The sequence below is a fragment of the Calypte anna genome, chromosome 1 (assembly GCF_003957555.1).
Source record: "Calypte anna isolate BGI_N300 chromosome 1, bCalAnn1_v1.p, whole genome shotgun sequence".
Taxonomy (NCBI): Eukaryota; Metazoa; Chordata; class Aves; order Apodiformes; family Trochilidae; genus Calypte; species Calypte anna.
In genome coordinates this window covers 186,780,426-186,803,039 of record NC_044244.1, presented here as the reverse complement: position 1 = coordinate 186,803,039, position 22,614 = coordinate 186,780,426, and the positions used below count along the sequence as shown (strand labels likewise).

At 42.1% G+C, this 22,614-nt stretch overlaps 2 protein-coding genes across 8 annotated transcripts in view; one reads left to right on the top strand and one right to left on the bottom strand.

Annotated features, from left to right (window-relative positions):
* Positions 1 to 406: 406 nt before the first annotated feature.
* Positions 407 to 22,538, top strand: CEP57 (centrosomal protein 57). The gene is made up of 11 exons (XM_030451028.1): positions 407 to 468; positions 6,434 to 6,590; positions 9,868 to 10,047; positions 10,387 to 10,508; positions 11,424 to 11,540; positions 15,150 to 15,227; positions 16,332 to 16,436; positions 16,596 to 16,676; positions 17,004 to 17,248; positions 17,915 to 18,059; positions 19,671 to 22,538. Exons 1-11 carry the CDS (start codon positions 439 to 441, stop codon positions 19,905 to 19,907), a joined length of 1,497 nt encoding a protein of 498 aa, XP_030306888.1. The 5' UTR covers positions 407 to 438; the 3' UTR covers positions 19,908 to 22,538.
* MTMR2 (myotubularin related protein 2) overlaps positions 21,874 to 22,614 on the bottom strand; it is a 65,550-nt gene continuing 64,809 nt past the window's right edge. For 2 of the 7 annotated variants that reach the window (XM_030450978.1, XM_030450964.1), the window contains exon 17: positions 21,876 to 22,442. In XM_030450978.1, coding sequence (XP_030306838.1) covers positions 22,155 to 22,442 — 288 coding nt within the window. In that variant the 3' untranslated portion in view covers positions 21,876 to 22,154. Of the gene's footprint in view, positions 22,443 to 22,614 lie in introns of all 7 variants that reach the window. The other 5 variants (XM_030450995.1, XM_030451006.1, XM_030450972.1 and 2 more) reach the window with 4 other exon arrangements.

The window sequence follows — 22,614 nt, the reverse complement described above, 5'->3', positions numbered from 1 at the left end:
TGGAAGCCGCGGCACTAATTGGGCCTTCCCGGGAAGCTTCCGTTCTCCGATTGGTTGAAGCGCGGGGTCTCGCTTTGACAAAGCCCTTCCTCTTCCGCCGCCCTCTCTGTGCGCGTGCGCGACGGGCGCCCTGTGCCGCACACGGATCCCGCGGCCGCTCGCTCCTCCCTGACACAAGTTTGGCCCCGCCTACGCTGGCTCGTCCCTTCCGATTGGCTGAGGAGTGCCCCGCTTCTTTTTTATTGGGCAGATGAGGTGTCACTCAAATGGAGAGTGACGAAGGTGCGTGCCGCTTAGGGGTGGGGCTTACCCCCTTTCCTCCCTTTTCATTGGCCAGCCGGGCTGTCAGTTAAGGAGGACTGGGTCGGCGCGAAAGGCGCTGCCGCCGCACGGGTCTCTCGCCTTAAAGGGACATGCACGGCGCGGGCCGCGGCCGACATGGCGGCAGCGCGCGGGCATCAGCGCTCGGTGAGGGTTCGGTGGCCGCGTCTGAGGGAAGCTTCTCGGCCGCTTCTCGGGGGGAGCTCGCCTGGGCCGCCCCGGGGGTCAGGGCCTATGGGACCTCCTCAGGCTTGCGGCTCTGCGCCGGGAGTCCCTGCGGGTGGGAAGGGGGAGGCGGGGAGCGGGGCCTTCGCCCGCCCCTTGCCGCACTGGGGCCGCGGGGAAGCGAGAGGCGGGCACGGCGAACCGGCCGCCCAGGGCTGGGGTGGGGAGCGAGAACGCGGCGGATCCCGGGGGCACCGGGCGGGCGGCGCGGGGCTGGCCAGGCCTGAGGGGAGCAGCGGGGGTGGCGGGAGCAGCCGGGTGTTTAAATGATAAAGGTGTGAATGTTCCCGCCTGGTGTGCGCACGTATCTTATACAAGCGAGAGGAAAGAGAACGATTCCCTGCTCGGCAGGGAACCAGACCTCTGGCTGTTGCCGTGCCAGCGGCTGCAGAGCGTGTTTGCCAGCGAGTGGGAATAAAATGTTGTAATTGGGTTTATTTCCGGACGTAATTTGGGGTGCAGGGTTTCCAAACCCCCGGTGCAAAGGCAGCAGCCGACCCAGCGTTCGTTCCCCGGTGCGATTCGGGGTGCCCGGTGCTGTGGGAGCCGCGGTCCCGTTGGCTTTAGCACCACGGGAGGTGCCCTCGGGCCGAGCCCCGGCACAGACCGGGCCCTGCGGCTGAGCGGGGGGCAGGCGAGCAGGGAACCGGGGTGTCCTCGGTCCTCTGAGGGTGCTGAGCCCCTGTCTGCTGGTACGAGGTGACAAGGAGGGATGGCCGCTGCCTGTCACACAGAAAGTGCCCATCGCCTTTCGCGTCTGTCATCTGGGCTTGATTCTTGGTGGTGCTCCGAAGGCAAGGGTTTGGCTTTTTGGGGGGGTTTTGTTTTGTTAAGTCTGGAAGCGGTCATGTCTCATGCAGTGCTTTGGAAGAGTACAAAGAGCAGGAAGGATGCCGAATGACGGTGTGCAAGATAAGTCTTGTGAGAGCTCCTGGTTTGGGGGTCTCGGTAGCTGCTCGCTGAGCACACACCTCAGTGTTCTCTGTGTCTCCTCTGCATTGTGGTCCCATAGTTACCCCTTGTCCCAGCAAGCGTGGTGACAGAGGGATGTGGAGACTCCAGTGCCCTTCCTGACTGGGATTCTTTCTTGTGTGCATGGAGAATGATGTCAGAAGGTTTTAATCTTAGATGAATGTAGGCTGTTTAATTACCTTAGTAAGTAAAAAAAAATATTCAGGAGAAAAAAGCTGCCCAGTGAAGACTTTTTGTATGTGTTGGAAAAAAAAATAAACTTTAAACTTTCCAAACTTTGAAAATAGTTGCTTTCAGTATGCCTGGCACACTACACCTGAAACTTAATGCAGATGTATTGTGTCCAACATTTTTTCCACCCTATTTGATATAATGGCTCGACTAAGTTAACTTTTTAATGTCAGCTTTTAGCTACAGTTGTTTAGGTTTGGAGTGGTCTGTATCAGGGAGGCACAGACAGCACTGACATTGGCTTCTGGGTGATAGGGGCTGTTTGTTCCTCCTTCCCCACCCTCCCACTAATGCAGTTACTGAGGGACAAGGAAAGGCTGCTGTCTGAGATTGTCCTTCTCAAATGGCTCTTTGGAAAGTTTAATAACTGGTTACTTGGATTTTTTATGTTGAGTGAACTCAATACCTGGTTATTCTGGTTTTTTCCTGTTCCCTACATAATTTTCTTGTTTCTGATAGCAGGTTTTGGTTTTGTGGATTTGTTTGTTTGTTTTGGGCTTTGTGTGTTTGTTTGAATTTTGTTTCTTAGGGGGGGTGGAGGGTTTTTGTTTGTTTTGTTTGGTTTTGATTGTTTGGGTTTTTTTAACTGAGTGTAAGGACTACTGTGTGGCATTTCCAAACAGCATTTAAAAAAATTACTATATTTTCTACTCTGAGCATCCATGTTCTGCTCTGAGTATCCATACAAGACCTTCCAATAGATCCACTCTAACTTAGTCCCTTTTCCCAATGCCCAGTTGCTGTTGCTGAAGGTGCTAACCTGGTGCACTTATGCTTTCCTGCTGTAACTATTACATGAGAGACTTTCTTGATTTTTCTGCCTCTTTCGTTCTGCAGTTTGTTTGTAAATAATTGTTATTTTGTTGCCCACAGATCAAGTCAAATTGTGTATGATAATGAGAAAAAAACTGGGATTTTTTTTTTCCTTCCTGAAGCATTTGGAATACCAGTGAGAATAATGATCTTCTGCAATGTTTTTCAGTGTGTGCCTTATTTCTTTACTGTATCAGAAAAGTTAACAGTGTTATGGAGGGTCATATTTACCATCTGCACAAGGTGCTTGATCTGAGAATTGTCTCTCTGCCCCAAATTGCCAGTCCTTTTTTAAAATATCTCATATGAGGTCGTGTTGGGTTTTTTTTTCCTTTTTTGCCACTTGCTGTGTTTAGTCTTTGGGAGCTTTAGGAGGTCACCCTATGCTTCTCCTGTAAGAAGCCATCTCTGCTCAGCATTTTCAGTGTTCCTTTTTGTGTGCCTGAGTAGGCAGGTGACAACAAGGGCATCAGGGATGTATTTTGGAAGGTAATGTCCTCAGGCTTGTCAGGGTTACGTGATGTCCTCTTGCTGCCACTGCTGGTGCACTCAGCTGCTTGTGTGACTGCTGATCTTCTTTGTTCACGATTATGAGGTTTTTAGTGTGGCTCAAGGAAGGAAAGACTATGGGAGTATCCAGAAGGAGAGACATTTAGTTAGCAGATGCAGCCTAGCTGAAATTCAGAACAGGTTGTGGTACTTTTTTTGTTTTTGTTTTTTGTTTGGTTTTTTGTGGCTTCAGGATGTTTCAGAGTGTTGCAGTGTGATGCTTCCTATGACAGTTTCCAAGGGGAGAAGCAGTCTAGAATAATTTTTAATGACTTGAGAGAAAGCAAAGAGAATAAGGAATTGCTGTGATCTTTGAATCTGAAATTTATGGTATGACATTTCTTGATGCAGGTACATAAACTTCATCAATTTTTCACTCAGCTGTATTTAGAAGTTGCTGTTTTGAGACAAAAAGATTTTAAAAATACAAGGGTAGTATGCCTGGTAGCAAGTGATGATTGAGACAGAAGCAAAGAATAATTGCTTATATAAAAGATAATATCTTGGCACAATTTTTCAGTATTTATTTCAAGCAGATATCTCTACTGACTTTCACTATTCAAATGAGTGCCTGTACCCAGCATCCAAGTGAAATTTAAAGGGCGTGCAACTGTTTGAAAGCTGTTTGTGTATCTGTTTCACTTTGTGTAACTTGGTGCTCAAGTGTCTGAGTATGCTTGCTTGTTCTTTCAATCAGTCTGACTGGCTAGAGAAGTGTTACTTGTGCCACTAAAAACCAAAAAAAGCACCCCTGTAGTTTGTTTTCTTAAATGTAATTATTGATAATGCACAGATAAGATTTTACATTAAAAATAAGGCAAAGGGAAGTTCTGATGCTGATAGCCCTACTTTGATTTCAGATTTCCCTTTTGGTTTGACTGTTTTGTGGGATACCTTTAATTTGAATCAATAGGAGATAAAAATAGCAGAGTGATATTTGGATCTGATATTTGGGCTGCTGAGGCTTACCTTGCTGATGCCACTGTATTGCCTGCTGCATAAAATACTGTGTATTGCTTGGTTCTTTTCTTATTTTATTAGTTCATCTTACTCATTATTATCCCTGAGGATAAAGGCTTGAGGGGGTTGGTTGATGAGGAGCTCAACCTGAGCTGTCAATGTGTGCTTGCAGCCCAGAAAGCCAACTGTGTCCTGGGATGAATCAAAAGCATGGCCAGCAGGTCATGGCAGGTGATTCATCATCTCTGATCCACTCTCATGAGACCCCACCTGATGTGCTGGCTCCAGTTCTGGAGGCTCCAACACAGGAAGGAGGTGGAGCTGTTGGAGCAAATCCTTAGGACAGCCACAAATATGAGGGGGCTGGAGCACCTCTGTGAAGACAGACAGAGAGTTGGGGTTGTTCAGCCTGGAGAGAAGACTCAAGGACCTGGAGGAGGCCTACAGGAAGGCTGGGGTGGCACTTCTTACAGTTGCATGTACTGCTAGGACAAAGGGTGAATGGTTTTGAGTAGATTTAGATTAGGTATCAGAAAAAAAAAAAACATTTCCTGTGAGGATGCTGAGCCACTGGCACAGGTTGCCCAGGGAATTTGTGGGGTGTCCCCTCCCTGGAGGTGTTCAGTGCCAGGTTGGATGGGGCTTGGAGCAACCTGGTCTAGTGGGAGGTGTCCCTACCCATGCAGGAGGGATGGAAATGGGTGATCTTTAAGGTCCCTCCCAACCTAAGCCTTTCTATGATTATTCTGTGTTCAGCAGTTGAGCATCCTTTGTTACACTGCTGGTATTTCTGCAGGAGAGAGGTTTAAGTCTCAATCTCAGCACCAAACAGGCTTTAATTAGGTTTAAAGTTATTCATTCTGCAAAGTTAGACTAGTGTGGCTGAGGAGCCACATGCACAGACATACAAAATATTTGTTAATTTATTCTTAATTAGGGATTAGTATTCTTCCTGGCTTTCTGTGCTAGTAAAAATTCTTGTGGAAATAGTTATTCGAAGAAAAGCACTTTGGTTTTGTAGAAAAATGTTATAAACAAAAACTGCAAAACATTCATAAAACTATGCTGAGAAACCTTGAATAATGAAGTACTTTGTTCCAAGAGGAAATTAGCTGTGTATAGATTTTAAACCATGAATTTCCTTAATTTTTTCCCCCTGTATTTTTTTTTTATTCCTCACGATGCATTTTAGGCTGTCATATAATTGCTGTGAGATACTTACACAAATACTTTCTGTATTTTCATAATGCTCCCAATAGTTGGTATTTGAAAAAGCTTGAAAAAGCCCTGTCATGATCAGATTCGGTTCTAGAATTAGTGAAATGAGTGCTCTGTGGAAAGCTGTTGGGAGCATTGCATTTGCCTGCAACTCTCTTCTTTCTTAGGCTACCTTCAGATTCTGTTACTGAAATGTTTAGTCGTTGGTACAGTTGAGAGCAGTCACTCTTGCATGTTAAAATTAGCATTCATCTTTTATCTAATTCATATACACAAATCAGCCAGTTTTGAGTCAAAATCCTAAACACAGCATGCAAGTGCCCTGGCTCTTTTGCTTAGAAGAATCTTGTTAGAAAGCACATGGTTTAAGGTATCCAACAGCAAAGCATGTCAAAACACAGCAATGTCTGGAAAGTGGATGTAGCCTGGTGGGATTCTGTGGTGTTTCTACCCATGTTTTTGAGGGCAGTCTCAAACTGATCTGAGAGCACGTTGCTGCTCACAGGCAGAGGTACCTTCCTGGCCATGATCTGCAGCTGCTTTTCTTGTGCTGATACTGCTGATCAGGTGTAGCATAAAGTCATCTAGATGTGCCTTCTGGGGAGGTGCAGCCTTGTCATGGAAAGACAGGAAGGATGAGTTGAAGCCAGTGGAAAACGGGCTGGGACTGCAGCTGGGAGGCTGAGGTGAGGGGAGAGCCTGGTCCCTGCCCCATCTGCAGTCAGTGAGCTATTATGTGAGATGTGTGAAGGTAGAACTGGGGTCCTGGGTGTGCTTTATCAGGTTTGACCACCTTAGTACAGCTTCTTGTGTGCATAAGTATAATCAGTAGTTGATAAGGTGGCTGTTTGCTGACTGACCAGTGTGTTACTTTCTTATAATAAGCAAGAAACTGTGTAAGTAAGCAGAAAACAAGAGTGGAAATCGGAAACTAGCATGAGAAAGATATTTTCTTTGTGGTAGTGTTTTTAGTGAAGTGCAATTGGGTGTAAAAATGACACAGCTTAAGGCTGTAAGGAAGGAAATAGAGCTTTTGAGGTATTACAGTCTCCTGCAGCAGTACTTCTCCACAACATCTAATTGGAGTCTATTTATTGTGACAGAGAAACAAATGTGCTGAATAATGGTTTTGTTTTGTTTTCAGGATGATCTACACAAAACTCATAACTCTGCCTCAGCCACAGATGGACTCTCTGCAACTTCATTTATAGAATACCCAAAGCACAAGCCATTTATTAATTCAGATTTGGTGCGCTCTCCGTGGAAACCAGTGATTCCATATCCTGAAAGCAACAGCAGAGGTAATAGTTCAGCAAAGTTGTTCTCTTAACTTTTTCCAAATCATGGTGAAATGCTTTGTCCACTTCTACAGAAGATGCAGTCTTTTTGTTCTTTTATCACTTCCCAATGATGTGCAGTCACCTGTTTTGTAGGTCCTTTCCACTTCTTCTGGTGAATACTTAATGGCAAAGGTCATCTTACAGCTGAAGAAAGTTCCTCTTCAGTAGCAGAGAGATGTAAAATTGGCCAAATACTTCATGCAATCATCCTGACGTGTTTCCCTTTTCCAGTCCTCCTTTTCCTCAGTCTTTCTTCTGACTTCACAGCTGGGTTTGAGTTATGGAGACTTTAGTCCCCAAATGGTCCTGGAGCAAAGGAAGAAGTTTGGTGCTATTTCAATGGGAAGGTGTGGTGTTAAGCAACATGGTGCTGAACAGAGATCACAACACCAGAAAGGGAGGAGATTTTACTCCCATTTATTCTTCATTGTTTATAGGCTACTCTTTCTTAGTCCTTTCCCAGTCTGGTCCTGGTATTCATGTCCAGAAAAAAGATTAATCTTGTCTGACCCAACATGAACAAAAAAATTCTTGATTAATTTGCTGTTTTTGAGTGAATTAGTTTTTCATGCAATGAGATGTACTCCAGAGCTGCTGGGGGGTCAGTACTGGAGGCAGCAAGGGGAGTTGGGAGGCTAGAGCAGCACCAAAGCTTTGATGTGATCTGTTTGTGTCAGGATCATTGCAAAAATAGTCTCTTTATTACTGAAGTTTCTTGGAGGCTTAAGGGTATGAAAAAAAAAAAAAGTGTGGGGTTTTTTTTGTTCCTTATAGGGAGAAAAATTAGAAGGATTTAGGATGAATCCCAGTATTACCCAAACTAAATGAAAAAATCAACATGATAGACTCAAGTCCCTCTTCCAATAAGATAATTAATGCCTGAATTACTAGTCTTATTCTGGAATCACAGAATGGTTTGGGTTAGAAGGGACCTTGAAGGCCATCTTGTTCCATCCCCTCTGCCATGGATGGGCAGGGACACCTCCCACCAGACCAGGTTGCTCCAGGCCCTGAACACTCCAGGGATGGGGCAGCCACAGCTCCTCTGGGCAACCTGTGCCAGTGTCTCACCACCCTCAGACAAGAATTTCTTCCCAATATCTAATCTAAATCTACCTCTCTCAAATTGAAACCCTTACCCCTCGTGTTAATGAACTAGTAGATGAAATCCAAGTTCTTGAAGTATTATTTAAAATGCAGCATATGCTCTCATCCTGAATGCCATCAGTTCCTGGTGTGCTGTTGACACAAAACTAAAGGAACTTTGTGACTGATAAGAGTGAATGTGCAGAAAAGAGCTTCCGTATGAACTACTGATGCAGGTGTACTTTTGTAAATTGTGTTGCATACGGGACAGACTTTTAACTTCCAGATTTTCAGATGGCAACTTCTTTCAAGCAGTAAATCTGCCAACTCTGAAATAAGTAGGGATGGAAGGAGACAATCTGATAAATCATATTCCTGGTTTTAAATTTTGAAATGTCTTAATGTAAAGAAATGTTGAAATATGAATACATACTGAAAGTTAAGTTGAATAGACATATGATCCAATATCTTACACTTTTTGCATAGGTTTTAAAAAGTAAAAAATATTCTGGACTGTGTATTTTAGCTAGATTATGGATATGGGAATTAACTTCAGTTTGGAAAGTAAATTTGATCGTTCTTGGGGGTCCTTACAATTCCTCTTACACTCATTAAAACAATGATGTTGAAAAGTCCTGCCATTGAGAATAGTAAATTCTTATTTTGGTTTGAATTTGTGTGTGTGTGTGTGTGTGTGTGTGAGTCTCAGCACACACAGTTGGGCTTAATACTCTAATAAGGATGATTGAATGATACTTATCCTTGCACTGGGTTTCATCTTCAATTGTTTTCTGTTTTGCTTCTTGCCTGTATATTCTCAGACCTTGTTGTGAGTATACAAAGATTTCAGTTTAGCTCTAAGGATAACAGTAACAAAACTGTAAACACACTTTTTAACTACACTCATTTCAGCTGAATCCTGAACATAAGGGTACAATTGGTGGCTCTGATCCTGCAAACAGGGCCAGGCTATCTGTAACTTCTCCCTAGCCATGACTGCTGACATCTACTTCTTATTTACTTAACACTTAGCTTAAGCAGGTAGTTTTTGTTGATGTGGTACTCTAATCTGCAATTCCCAATTTCAAGATTTGATAAGATTTTACTCTGGAAGTCCCATTTGGATAATTAATTAATTAATTTTCTATTGGTTTCTTTTTTTAATGTGTGTGTGATTTGGTGCTCAAAGAAACATGCAGTCCCAACATTTCTGTGCTTGTACATTCAGTAATAAAGGTGGTGCATTCTTTCTCTGGAGTGGGTTTAAGCACAAAGGAGAGGGGTTAATGTTACCTTACAGATTAGACTGCTGTGTGAGCTGTCTCTACAGATGTTCCTGTGTTTTACTGTAACAGGATTCTATAGGGAAAAGGGCCTGTTGTTATGGTTCCCTTGCAAAATTAGACAATACCTAAGAGGATTAACACATCAGATTACCAGCAGATGGTCTAATTGCAAGGTGATGCAAGTTGTAGTTGAACTACTTCTCTTTTTGTGGTAATGAATATATACAGGTTTTGTTGGGTAATTGTTGAAGCCAGGGATGGAACAGGAGGGAAAGTTTTCCAGCTCAAAGGAGATGCATGTCTCAGGGTAAAGGGGAGGAGGGGAACACAAGTGCAAAACCAGAAAATTTAAGAAAGAGCTGCTACTTGGAGAAACAAATGTTTTTATAGCCTGTCAAATAGCTAACCTTTATTCTGCTCTGTGGCCAGTCATAGAAAGGTTATGTTTATATATTTATTGTGCTATCATGCACTTGTAGAGGAATAAATATAGACAGCTGCCACTGTTTTAACTATCTAGTTGTGATAGTTAGATAGATCTTTAATTTCCTTTTGACAGAGAGTCAGAAGATGCACTGTTTGTACTTAATCTACAGGATATTTACATGCCTTGTTCTGGGAAATGGATACATCTTTCACAAATGTTTCAGATGAAGGTGGGCACCAAGGCATCTGTTCTTTTGAGACTAGTTTTAGATTCAGTAATGGTTTAAAGGGAAGTGGGTTTTCTTTCCTGGACAGTCTTGGGTGCTGGTAAGGAACACTCTTTCTTCCTTAACAAGCTTTTATAAAAACATTTCAACTTCAATGTTTTCTTGAGCTGGTGATTCAGTAGTATCTAACAAAGCTTTCTTGTTCAATTACAGCAATATTTTCTGCTCTGAAGAATCTGCAGGAAAAAATTCATCAACTGGAGTTGGAACGGCTTCAGGCAGAGGAGAATGTAAAACACCTCAGCAGAGAAACAGCAGACTATAAAAAAGTACTTAGTGAACAAATGCAGCACAAAGAGCATGACAAGACTGAAGTGTCAAAGAAAAATCAAGGTTGTTTGCAAACTTCATGTAGATATTACAGAACAATGATGTGGATGAAAGTGGAGTTCTATCAGTGCATAAAATGATTTTAATTTGTGTTGTTCAGCATCTGTTACTTTGCAGTGACACGTGGAATTAGGAAGAAATAATTTTAAAAGCATTTTTTTTAAAAGCATTTTAAAAGCATTATTTTAGAGATTAGTGTGTGTTCATCATGTATGTTTAATCAATGGCTTTCTTTAGATGATCCTTTTCGTGTTTGTTTTGGAACTGTCCCAAAAATATTAAAAAAAGATCTCTGGAACAAGCAGAGAATGATTTCACTTTTCTGCCTTGTGTTATCTTCAGAACTGGCTTCTCAGCTGGCAGCTGCTGAGTCTCGATGCAGCCTTTTAGAGAAACAGCTGGACTACATGAGAAAAATGATCCAGCATGCTGAAAGTGAGAAGTCACATCTCCTGGAGAAACAGGTGTGCTCTCAAGATTATCTCAGGGTTAAATTATAAAACTATGTCCTGATTTTTTTTTATAGGTACTGTAGTTTTAGTAACTTCAGGTATGGATGTCTGTCTCAGCTGGCTGTTACATACTTAGGTGCAGATAATTTCCCTACCTAGATTTTCCAGTCTTATCAGGACCCTGATATCTTGTCTCTGTGCATCTGCTAAGACAATGGTATAAGTTCTGATATTAAGAAGAATTGTTTGCTTCTGTGTTACTGTCTTATTGCAGTAGTACATCCTTATCCCACTGTGTGGAGTACCATATGCCACTGCAAAATAACCTTCCTTTTTGTCTTTAGGCCCTTCAGATCTTGGGCATTTTCTTTACTTAATACTGCTTTTCCTAAGCTGGGGATGAAGTACTGATTCTGTAGAAATAATAGGTAAATTTCTGTTTCCCACTCTTTGTGAATGTGAGATTTGCATTTTAACTCAAAAGAGCTTGCATTTTGTTCTAAAGGAGCATGAATTGCTTGGACCTCTTTGGTCTCTGTGGCTGCACTCTTCCAGTCTACTAAATATTTACTGAAGAAAAAAAGTGAAGACAGGTAGCTCCTAGCTAGCTAATGAGGAGTTTCAACCACATAGGGTTTGGAATTGTAGAACCATAGAATCATAGAATTTAGAATAGAATCATAGAACCCCATAGAAAAAGGTTTGGAGGCACAGCTGCAGAATTCTCTCTCATCTGAATCTCCCCAACACTGGTGGAGCAGTGGTGCAGTTGCTTCCTGATCACAGCACCATCTAAAATGGCAGAGGAAGTGGTAGCTCTCTTGAACTGTTTATGGGTCGTCTTTGTGCTGCAGAGGCAAGGCTTGCTAGAGATGGTCTTGTTTTATTGTGCTTATAATTGTTTTGCTTTTTGCATCTTCTTTCAAGGGTTCATTGGAAAGAAATCGGCTTCTTGATCATTCACATGTTCAGTCTAAGTTGGAAAAGTTGGATATGCTGGAAAAAGAGTACAGCAGACTCACCATGATGCAGTCCATAGCAGAGGTTTGTCATTTGTACTAGATACTATATCAGATTTATATTGTTTAGCTATTTCATAGCTGTATGTCACAACTGGAACTCAACCAGTCTTTATGCTGTAGAGAAAAGCAGCAACTTTTAAAGCTGAACATCTTTTAAAGCTGAAATATTGAAAAAACTTGCAGTTGTTCCTGGAAGTCTACATGGCCAGGTAAGCTTTTGGTCACTATGCTTTGTGTAGCCTTACCAGCATCTGGTGGTTCCTTTGTTGTGGTCAGTTGGTGCATAGGCTACAGGACTTGGGCATTCCTAAGCTCTCAGCATTCTACTGAATGCTAGCAGTTTTAATCTCTTAGGATCCAGATTTGATGGGTTTGATATGTTTGGTTTTTCTTTTAACCACTTCTCTTCCTCCTTAAGAAACACAATTCCTACTGGTTAGTTTGTGTGCACAATGCTGGAGCCTGGCATTGCTAACTCTCTAGCACTGGCTGCTGCCAGTGAGTGAGTTTGAAGCAGTCTGTCACTTCAGGATTCCTTTTGATTCAATAGCTTTAAAAGTTCCAACATAACTGTGTTGGTCCATACTCTTTCTGTGTACCATCCTCTGTTGTTGGCTTCTGAAGTCCAGTCCACATCCTGCCTCTTTGCTGCTGTCAAGAGCAGGAGTTGTCTGTGTCTAAGGATGGAGTTAGGGGATAGGGTTGTACCTGAGAAGTGTAGGTTAGGTTCTGGGCTTGCATTTTGCCGTATGGCCAGGATTTGAATGTATGTGTAGATGACATGTTTTGATTATAATTATAACAGTGAAACTTAATAAACCCCCACCATTCTGTGAGCAGCAGAAGGAATTAATCCTCACATCCTATTGTGGCTGTTGCTACCTGCACCTCTAGTTTTTTCCTTTCTCCTCTAATTGCCAGGTGGTGAGAAGCAACACCTGCCCTGTTCCATGGGGTATATATGGTGACTGCTCAGCTGTCAAGCAAGTGCTAATTTGCAAGGTAGTAAAACACAGATAAAAGCTGCCTTTGCACTGTTCCTCTCTGGTGGAACTGATTTGGGTGGTTATCCCAGCAGACAATTTTTATGAAATTTATGTCTTCTGCATCTTTGAGGTCTCATACCTTTCTTTCTTCTTTGGTCAAAGTTTTTTAAGGGATGAGATGCCATCCAGAGGCACCTGGACAGAGCTCGAGAAATGAGCCCATGTGAAGTTCATAAAGTTCAGCAAGGCCCAGTGTAAGGTCCTGTAGTTGAGTAAGGGCAACCCTGGTATCAGTACAGGCTGGGGGATGAAGGGATTGAGAACGGACGTGGGGATACTGGTGAATGAAAACTCACATCCCAGGAAGCTGACTGTATCCTGGGCTGCATCAAAAGAAGCATGGCCAGCAGGTTCAGAAAGGTGATTCTGCACCTCTGCTCTGCTGTCATGATACCCCACCTGGAGTCCTGTGTCCTCAGCACAAGACAGACATGGAGCTGTTGGATCAAGTCCAGAAGAGGACCATAAGAATGATCATAGTGCTGGAGCACCTCTCCTATGAAGACAGGCTGAGAGAGTTGGGGTTGTTCCACCTAAAGAGGAGAAGGCTCCAGGGAGACCCCATTTGTAGCTTTTCAGCACTTAAAGAAGGCTTATGGGAAGGATGGGGACAGGCTTAGCAGGACCTTTAGCAATCAGATAAGGTGATACGGTTTTAAACTAAAAGAAAGTAGATTCAGACTAGTTATAAGAAATATTTTATGCTGTGAGTAGTGAGGCACTGGCACAGGCTGCTGAGAGGGCTGGCAGATGCCCCATCCCTGGGAGTGTTCAGGGTCAGTCTGGGCCCAGGGCTCTGAACAGCCTGCTCTAGTTAAAGATGTCCTTGCTCACTGAAGGGGGGTTGGAGTATGTGACCCTTAAATGCCTCTTAAAACCCAATCCATTCTGTGATTTAGGTGATTGCATGAAACTTCATTTCCCTCAGAAAACAGGCAAAAATAGACACTGGAAAAAAAATTTTCTATTTTTTTCATTGATTTTTTTTTTTTGTAGCAGCTGCTGGTGACTGAGCAGATGTTCAGGCAGCCCAGTGCTGACCTGCAGCATGCTTTCTGTGCCATGCTACATTACATCTGCATGGCTGCAGAGTGTCTGTTCACTGGCCCTCTGGCCTCTCCATCTCAGTAGCAGACCAGTAATCCATGTAATACTTTCTTCTATAAGCAAGAAAAGAATTATTTTGGTAATATAACTTGTATAGGTAATTTCTAATAGGATCTACCACTGATGACACAGTAAGGTGCACTCTTGTGTAGCCTGAGCTGCACACTGCAGCTAAGCAGCTGGCTGAGTGAATGAATACTCATTAATTTCAGTGTAAAAGCATTGGCCTGGCCTCGTGTCAGTCTTCAGTTCAAACTGAAGCTTTGCTTCAGTATTTGAATTTTTAGAATTCTGTCATACTTAACAGGGTCAACAAAGATCTTTGAGACTGGCCATCCTGGAAACCAAGAATTGGGCCACATACTATACAGGGCAGAAGATGATTTTAAGTTATATGGAATGTTTTTTATTTGAATGAAGAAAAAAAAAGGTCAAAAGGGTTCTTTTATTCAAGAGAAAAAGTTGGTTCTTTTATAATAGTGCCTTTTTCATCAAGGCACAAACCAAAATGGGTTTGCCATTTAACACCTTTGCATACCAGCTGGTTACATTAATATTGCAGTTAATGCTTAAGGAAAGGAGAATTGAAATATTTACTACCTCAATGTAGTGGGTTTATAAACAAACAGAAATGTGTAAATACAGCTGTTACTTTGAATTGCCAGCTTTTCTGCCTGAAGTTTGATTATTGGCTTGGAATAATCTCTGGTGGAAGAGAAGGGAAGTTGTTTTGTGTCCCAGAGCTTTGTATCATTTTTTTCACTCTGCTGTATAAAATCAGAAAGTTATCATAACTTTGGAACTTTAAGTTAATTTATCCTGCTTAACAAGGTTTTCATCTTGCTGGAGGGGTTACACAGAAAAGTGTGCCTTATCTCTTCTTTGAAAAGGACTTTCAAAAGAGTTGTTACCATTTTTTTACCATAAAAAGATGAAATGATCTCAGTTTTGCTTAAAGGTATCTGAGAGTCATCATATAAATTTTCCTTCTTTATTAGGAAAATGGCTAGATATTTAGAAGTTCTTCCATTCTACAGATACCAGCAAAAATACTGTTAATAGTCTGAAGAAAGCAAGTCTCCACTCAACCTATAATGGTTTATGATACACCTTTGCTAGACCTATTACAGTATAAAATATTTTAGGATTTTTGTACATGACACAACCTACTTTCTAGGGATTTTTTCCAACTGAAGAGAAAGATAGCCTTGTATATTGTTCTTCTTGTAGGCTACAACTTAAATTCAGATATACCAGTGGTGGAAGTATAAAAAAGGGCAAATCAGTTTTAAGCATAGACACTTGACTGCTGTATTTATACCTATACAGGAAAAACATCACCAGTCGTTCTCATGCTGAAATATTCACTCAGCTTGAAGTACTTGTTGAACTCGGGTACTTTTGCTTAAGCTGGTAGCTTTGTTGGGGGAAAAAATGTTTCATTAGTAATTCTGTTATTTTTGTTCACCTTTGACCAGAAAAAAATGAAAGAGCTGGAACAGAAGCTTCAGGAGGAGGAACACGCGAGGAAGCTTGTTCAGGAAAAAGCAGCTGAGGTAACCACCAGGAAATTTCTTTTTTGTTGGCATGCACTGTAATTAGCTCTTCCTTTCCACCAGCTTTTCAGCCAGCTTGCTGAAAGTGCCTCCTATGTACAGAATAAACCTTTTAGTCTTTTTTTTTTTTTTTTTCCTGAGATGCCAAATGTTCTGAAGTTTTCTGAGCTTTTTAGAAAACTTTTTTCAACAGCACCTGTGTGCTGAAGCTCTATTTCTTCAGTAAAAGAAGCTAGCTGGAAAAGAGGAGTAGAATTTCAGACTAATTCATAGTTGAGGTTGTGTGATAATCTCTGCTTTAAATATATGATGGTCAATAAATGCTCACTTGTTCATAACTGACTAGAAAATATTGTAGAAGAAGGCAAAAGAAAAGAGGTGATATACTATTGGTTAAAGCCCAGAAGGAACTGGTTTTCTCCGAACCTTGAAGTGTTGTGTTAATTGTATGTTGAAGTATGCTGTAACATAATTGCTCTCTAGCAATAACCCTTGCCAGGAGGCTGGGGCAGGGCAAATTAGTTAATTAATTAAGTCTCTAATTAATCATCTATAATTGCCTTCTGAATGCTTTTAGTGGAGATGATTTCTAAAGCCACACTATGGCTTCCTCTTTGAAGGAACAGCAAAGCTGTATAGTGCTTGCTGTTAACAGTGAGAATCTTAAGGTGAACAATTCCAATAGTTTGGGGTTGTGTTTTTCTTACTGTCAAATTTAATAGAACAGAAGAAACAGTTGTCTGTTAACTGTGCCACAGGATCAATTGTGCAGAGTTGAGCAGCTTGACTTCCCTGATATTTTGTGAAGTCTGAAGCACAGCTGATGTTTCAGCACTTGCAGGAAGACTGATTCTCTAGCTTAGAAGGATTATGATGGAGCTGTGCTACCAGAGGAAGTGTTCTTATTTAGTGTTTAAATTGGCCTTGGACTGCAGAAGGCATCTTTAAAGCATCCTTGAAAGTTGTGGCCCTTGCTTTCAGAGGACCTGTATTTTAAAGGCAGTTTTGCAATTCTCAGCTTCTAAGCAGTTCTTAGCTTCTCACTCTGTCTCTTATCATCTATTAATATAATTCCAGTAATGCCTTTTATTCCATTAATTGAAGCTTCAGTTGGGCCTGGAAACCAACAGACTACTGATTCAAGCAGCATCACCATTGCTTTCTCCAAAAGCAAGAAAACCCAGGAAGAAAACTAAGCAGCCAGAGAAGGTAACATGGGGGAAGAGAAGGGCAATTACTGAGGAGTAAAATAAGGGTGCGTGCATGCAGTCAGGAAGGTAGGTTGCCTGTTCTATTACAAAAGCAAAGGGAAAATGGGTTTGCTGTAGTGTAATCTTTGACAAGCATTTCTCTCTTCTTTTCTTCCAGAAATGCTCTCGTTCAAGCCATCTTACTGTGCAGCCCCATTACAGACTGTGTCTGGGTGATGTTCCCTTTGTAGCTGGGAAGGTGAGCTAATTAATCCCAAAGGTTAATGGTCAGTAGCTGCAGTTCTTTAAGAGGCTTTGCCTTGGTGCACTCCTGACACCCAGTGGTCAGATCATTTCATTTGACTTTTCTTCCAGTTTGTCTTCAAAAAGCCTGCTGAGTATCAGTGATTTGCTGAAGTGGCATTTCCAAAAAACAGATCCTGTCTATACTTCTAGTCAAGCTATTCTTGTTAGTCCATATTAGTTCAAACAAAAAATACATTCTTGGCAGCAAATGAAACATGTTACTGTTTTTGAATGTTCTCTGTTATTTTCGGTTTGATTCAAGCCTCTCTTTTCCTCCCAGTCTACCAGTCCCAGTCATTCTGTTGGTGCCAATGTGCAGCATGTCTTACACCTGATGAAGCAGCACACTAAAGCTTTGTGTAACAGTCGTGTGGTAAATGATACTCCACTAGCAAAACCCATCAGTACAGGCCATCCTGCCAGCAAAAGCAGAAAGTCATCTCTGCCAAAGGAATCTTCTTCATCCCAGGAAGAGCTCTCGGAAGTGCTGCTGACTTTACAGGATGAATTTGGGCAGATGAGTTTGTGAGTTTGTAGTATTTTATATTGCAGTTTATGAATGTAGATATTTTACAGTTTTGCCCTTTACTTTAAAGTTGGAAGGTTTTTCCTAGGAAGTTTTAGGGAAGTCTCTGGCATGTAATCTGTCTGTTCCACTTGCTGCAAAGTCTGCTGCTTATTTTTTGCAGTTAAAATTACCAATGACAATCTGGACTGTATACCTGTTTTTCAGTATCAGTATGCAGCAGTATCAAATTTATGAGGAGTCAGGAAGAAGTGTGGTAAACAGCTACTGATAGCAGTGGACAAATTCTCCAATAAGGGACAGCTTTACTAGTAATTTTGCTTGTCCTGGTTAACAGAACAGGAATTATCCTACTGCACAGCTGCAGATGTACAACATAGTAGTTGAATGAGTGCTGATGCTCTCAAGGAGTATCTGGTTGTTTTGAATGTGTGAAGCTACCTGCCTTATTGAGACTTAGGACTGCAGGAGGGTGCTACCAGGATGTGCTACAGTATTAATGCTGCTAACCAGCAAACCTGCTTACTGGTTTGTTATGGGATGTTGAACATGTCTGGCTGCTGATGCTATGGCTTCCTAGAAGTGTTAATTCTGAACTGAGTGTACAAGCACTTGAAGCTAAGGGACCCTGATGGAAGTTTTGTTCTGTCTGAATTCCATGCTAGTGATCACCAGCAGCTGTCAAAGCTTGTCCAGGAAGCCCCAACCCTTGCACTGAGGGAAGATCTGGAGAGGGAACTTGAGGAATTGGTAGGGAAGATGGAAGCCAAGGCAGATCAGATCAGCAAAGTCCAGAGGCATCGGTTGCAGGTGAGTTACTTTTGACTGCATTCATGCTTCTGTGGAGTTGTGATCTTAAGAGATTTTTATGTTGCAGCCTAATCTAACAATAATTGATTAAAGAAGTAACCACTGTAGAGCAGTAGTGCCTAGCTTTAGATTTGATATCCCAAAGTAGTTGTTCATACCTCCAGCATTGTGTCACAGTATGTTTATTCACTCTTCATCCTGTCCTGGGCAAAGCTTTCACATCTGTTCTTGAGTTGTATTTTACAATACTCTTGTCCACAAAATGGGGAAGAATTTGCTCACTGTGTGATAGCAAATCCCACAGCTGCTGAATTCTGTAAACACAGCATCAGGTGGCTGAGCAGTACACAAACTGAAAGGTGTCATTCTGTTTCCTGAGCCCCTGGTGGTCTCACTGGGAGGTATTTTTGGTCAGATAGCTGGTGTGTCAAGAGAACTTTGTTCTGATCAGTCACACCCCCTCTTGGCATGTGTTAAGCAGCTGTCCTGAACCAGAGCAACTGCTTTGCATGAAGTCCCTAGTGTGCCAGCTGCACAGGTAGTGGGGGAAAGCCCTTGTGAAATGCTGGTCTTCACATTGAACTTACAGTAACCTAAACTGTACTTTGGGAGATGCCTACATTTCATGGGGCTTCAAGAGTTAAGAATGTGAATAAATGAGTAGTAAATGAGAAGTAAACAACCTATTTATGTTTTGATTTGCATTTTATACAGTCCTGTTTCAGTTTAAAACAACGTTTAAAACGTTTTGGATAGTGTAGCCTGTTCATTCAAAGCTATAAACTCTACTGGGTTTTATACACAAAATATGTACTGAGAGCACTTCTGCTGACATCCAGAATAAACACGTGAAATGTTTTCAAACAGAAACATTACTCACCTTTGATCTCTTAGGATCTTCAGAGGAACCATTGCAGAGAAACAGATGTGTAGTACTTCCCAGTAGAAATAATTCTGCACATACTGATGCTGCTGAGTAGCTGTTGACAGAAGCTTTAGAAGTCACTGTTTAGGGAAATTGCTGCACTCTACCAACCAGGAGGAGTGAAGGGGAGTGTGGAATTTGGCCATTTTGCAGTTTGAGAGTATGGGTGTGTCTGCACCTTAGACTGTCTGATTCTTCACTGCAGCTTATTCCAGCTCAGTCCTTGATTTGTGGTGCTGTGTGTGGATACCAGCTCCTTGCCTCAGAAGAGTTTTGCTGTTCTTTAAAATAGCAAAAATAAATTGCTCTGTCAGTGTCCAGCTGTTAAATCATTAGTATGTATGTAGAAAAAAAAATTGTGTGGGATTTTTTTTTTTAATCATGGGCTATTAACAGTGAAAAGTCCCCTTTTTGTCATATGTTAACTTTTCATTCATGATGAAGATATTTCCCCATAATAAACTTCTGAAGTTCTTAAAGAGAATGTAGTAGTTCAGACTATAAGCTGAGCACAGTTCTAAAGATGCTAAAATAGCAATGGTGTGGAAGGAAAACAAAGTATTATTCAGGGTGACTCAGGAGCATCCATTGGCTTAGTTGGGTGTGATGAGTGGTGGGATATTTCAGCTGTCTGAAGAACTGAAACAAGGTCACTGCCTAATGCTTTCTTTGGTCTTCTCTTTCAGCTAGAGAGACTTAAGAGAGAATGCAAGTCCAAAAAGACTTCTGGTAAACTGATAAAAGACAGCAGGTTCCCTGTAAGTGAGGTTAAGGTAACAACTACAGTAACCACAAAAGGGAAGAACGCTGGGCCCATCAAAGTGAAACCTGGAGAGAAGAGTCGGAAGAATCTTCAGTTGTTGAGAGACATGCAGACCATACAGACTTCACTACAGAAAGATGATATCAGCTGGGACTACTGACTGTTCTGCAGGCCATGTTCTAGACACCATCCTGGTCAAAATTCCTCATGATCTGGATATAAAGCCTTTCTTGCTATGTGAAAGAGACTACTGTATGCTAAGTGCACTTTTGGAATATGGGCCCTTAATTCTCCACCCCTGGGTTTGATTGTATATATTGTGGTCTAGTTGAAAACACATTCCATTTTCAGGGTACCCATCCACTGAGTGTGTAACCAGAGCTCTCAACCAGTTCATTTCATTATGGTTCCAGCAGTCCCTCCCTTTTCCTCCAGCAGACCAAGCACTGCACACTATGTGGCTTGGGGTGTGTGTGTGTGTGTGTGTGTGTGTGTGTGTGTGTGTGTGTGTGAAAAGCCAGTGAGATTTCACACTGTTGTGGAGCTCAAGATGTGTCCTGCTGAGGACAGTGCTGTGACCCTAACTCTGCAGGGCTTGTGTCAGGTCTGTTCCGTGTGCTGCAGTTACTGAGAGTGTTTAAGGGAGAAGAGGTACATCCTTTAAAAGATGTCCTGTGGAGCTCTCCTCAGAAAACTATCCTACTTTATGAAAAAACTATAGGATAGGGGATAACATCCCATCTCCTCATCCACAGCTTTGGGTGGTAAAGGAGTGAGATAAACTGCAAGTATTTTAAATTGCAAGTGCCTCAATCATGCCATTCAGTCCTGGCATCTTGCTTTTAACTTGAAATGTGTGCTTTGACTTTGGTAGTGGTGCAGTTAATACTGCACTCTGACTTGCACAGCTGAGTAAATGTTATTTATTATGTTAATAATGTAAAGAATTTCCTATTAATGGAATTTATAGAAGACCCAAATTATCCATTTATACAGTTGAAAAACAATAAAGCTGGCTTGCCTGTTGAATGAATTCTGGGAAAGCTGCACTTCCTTGAAAAACTCCAGTGTTTGCTGCAGCACTCTGCCCCCTCCTGTGTGCTTTCTGTAGTGATGTGATGCCTCCCTAGTCTTGGAGGTGAATAGGAGCTGCAGGTATGGTGAGAGTAGGAGCTGTCAGCCCTTGTTCTCAGCTGCACAGGCTGGAAACTGCAGGCTGAACCACTAGCAAAAGGCATTTGAGTTTTCATTATCTGAGGGTTCTCCAGCCTGCTGGCCTCCTTGCATCACAGGCACAGAAGGTTTGTAGCTGTGAGTGGAGAAGTCAAAAGCTGTTAACCAGGGCTGGAGCCACCCCTTTAACTTCATTTACATTAGAGACATGGGCCCCAGGAAGCTGGAGTAGCCACTTGGAGAGCAGTTCATCCCAGAGGGTCCTACTGATCAGCAGCTGAAGCTACACTGGGTAATGCTGCTTGGGAAGCATCTCTGGGGATGAATCTGCTGAAAGATGGGTTAACTAACTGCAGTATGACCTCAAGCTCTCATAGATGAGCTGAAGCTGTAGCCCCTTAATGATGGAGATGGGAGTACTGTAGGCTCTGTAAGTGCTGCAGGCACTGAGGTGCCCAAGTTGGAATTAAGCCTACTCTAGGGGTAAGAGCTTCAAGTAAAAGGCATTGAATTGATCCCAAATTGTGCCAGTGAACATGAGTGACATAGAAAAATGTGAATCCTCCTTTTACACAGAAGTTGCTGTGCTAATTCACTGTAAAAGGCAGAAATGGGTTTTGGTTTTTATTTTTGTGAAAGCATTTTGTAATACTGAGCAGCTAAGCACTGTGTATGTAATAATATTGGTCTGTATAGGATTAAGAAACTTGTCCAAAGCTAAATTTTGTTTTTCTGTCATTATAAATTCCAGAGGTTGAACATTAGCATCTTGCAAGGCCATGCAAGACCATGTAAAAGAATAAGGAAGATTTGGATTTGACATACTAAATTTTCAATGCTATTTTATGTATGTTTGCATGTCCTACAAGTCTTTTGGACCACACAGTTGAAAATAAGAGCACAGAAGCTTTACCCATTTATCAATTTTTATTAGTGTTAAGGAAACCAAACAGCCTTCATCAAGAAACAAAATATACACACATAGTCAGTTTGCTAATAGATAATAATGCTATGAACCATCTTGTGATTGTATGTAAGAGCAGATCTGCCCTTTAACCTTAAAGCAAATCCAAGTCCTTTAGAAGGTACTTCGTGCACTACTGAGCTGTAATGCCTCAGGCCACCCTATACAAATGCAGTGATGCTATACAGCCTGTTACTCCTGTCAGGAGGTGGCTGTGACCCTCTCTGTCAGTACTGAGACAGATTGCAGCAGAGCAGGGCAAAGCTGCTGCTACTGCCTCGGAAGGAATGTGGCTTTTGAAAGGTGGTTTCTTATGTGTAAATGGGTGCACTCTTGTACCTTCTCAGAAAATCCTTCTCTAGGTGGTAGAGGCAGGAGTGAAGACACATGCTGAGGGGTGACCACAGAATGGGATCCAGTCTTAAAGGAGCAACAGAGGAATCCAGACAAAGCAGTGTCCTTCTTCCTTAGCACGGAAATGAGAAGCAGCCCGGAGTAAAGATCCCTGCACACGGAACTTCCTTTGCTGTAAGCTGTCTTCTGCAACCCCATGCTGATCTGTTTGTAAGAGCAATGGCAACTGTGGTTTCACCTCGTGTGGGTTTTTTTATGTCCACTTCTGCAGTTCGATTTTTGCATTAAAATTTAATTTAAACTTTAGAATAGTCAGGCAACATTACTTTCTGAAGTATGTTATGAGGAAAAACACCTAAACCTATGGCTCAGAAAC

Excerpts from the sequence above, each read along its gene's own strand:
- CEP57 (XM_030451028.1), top strand. The coding sequence starts at position 439 with ATGGCGGCAGCGCGCGGGCATCAGCGCTCG. Across the intron at positions 469-6,433 it reads CGCGCGGGCATCAGCGCTCG|GATGATCTACACAAAACTCA; the intron begins GTGAGGGTTCGG and ends TTTTGTTTTCAG. Across the intron at positions 18,060-19,670 it reads TCCAGAGGCATCGGTTGCAG|CTAGAGAGACTTAAGAGAGA; the intron begins GTGAGTTACTTT and ends CTTCTCTTTCAG.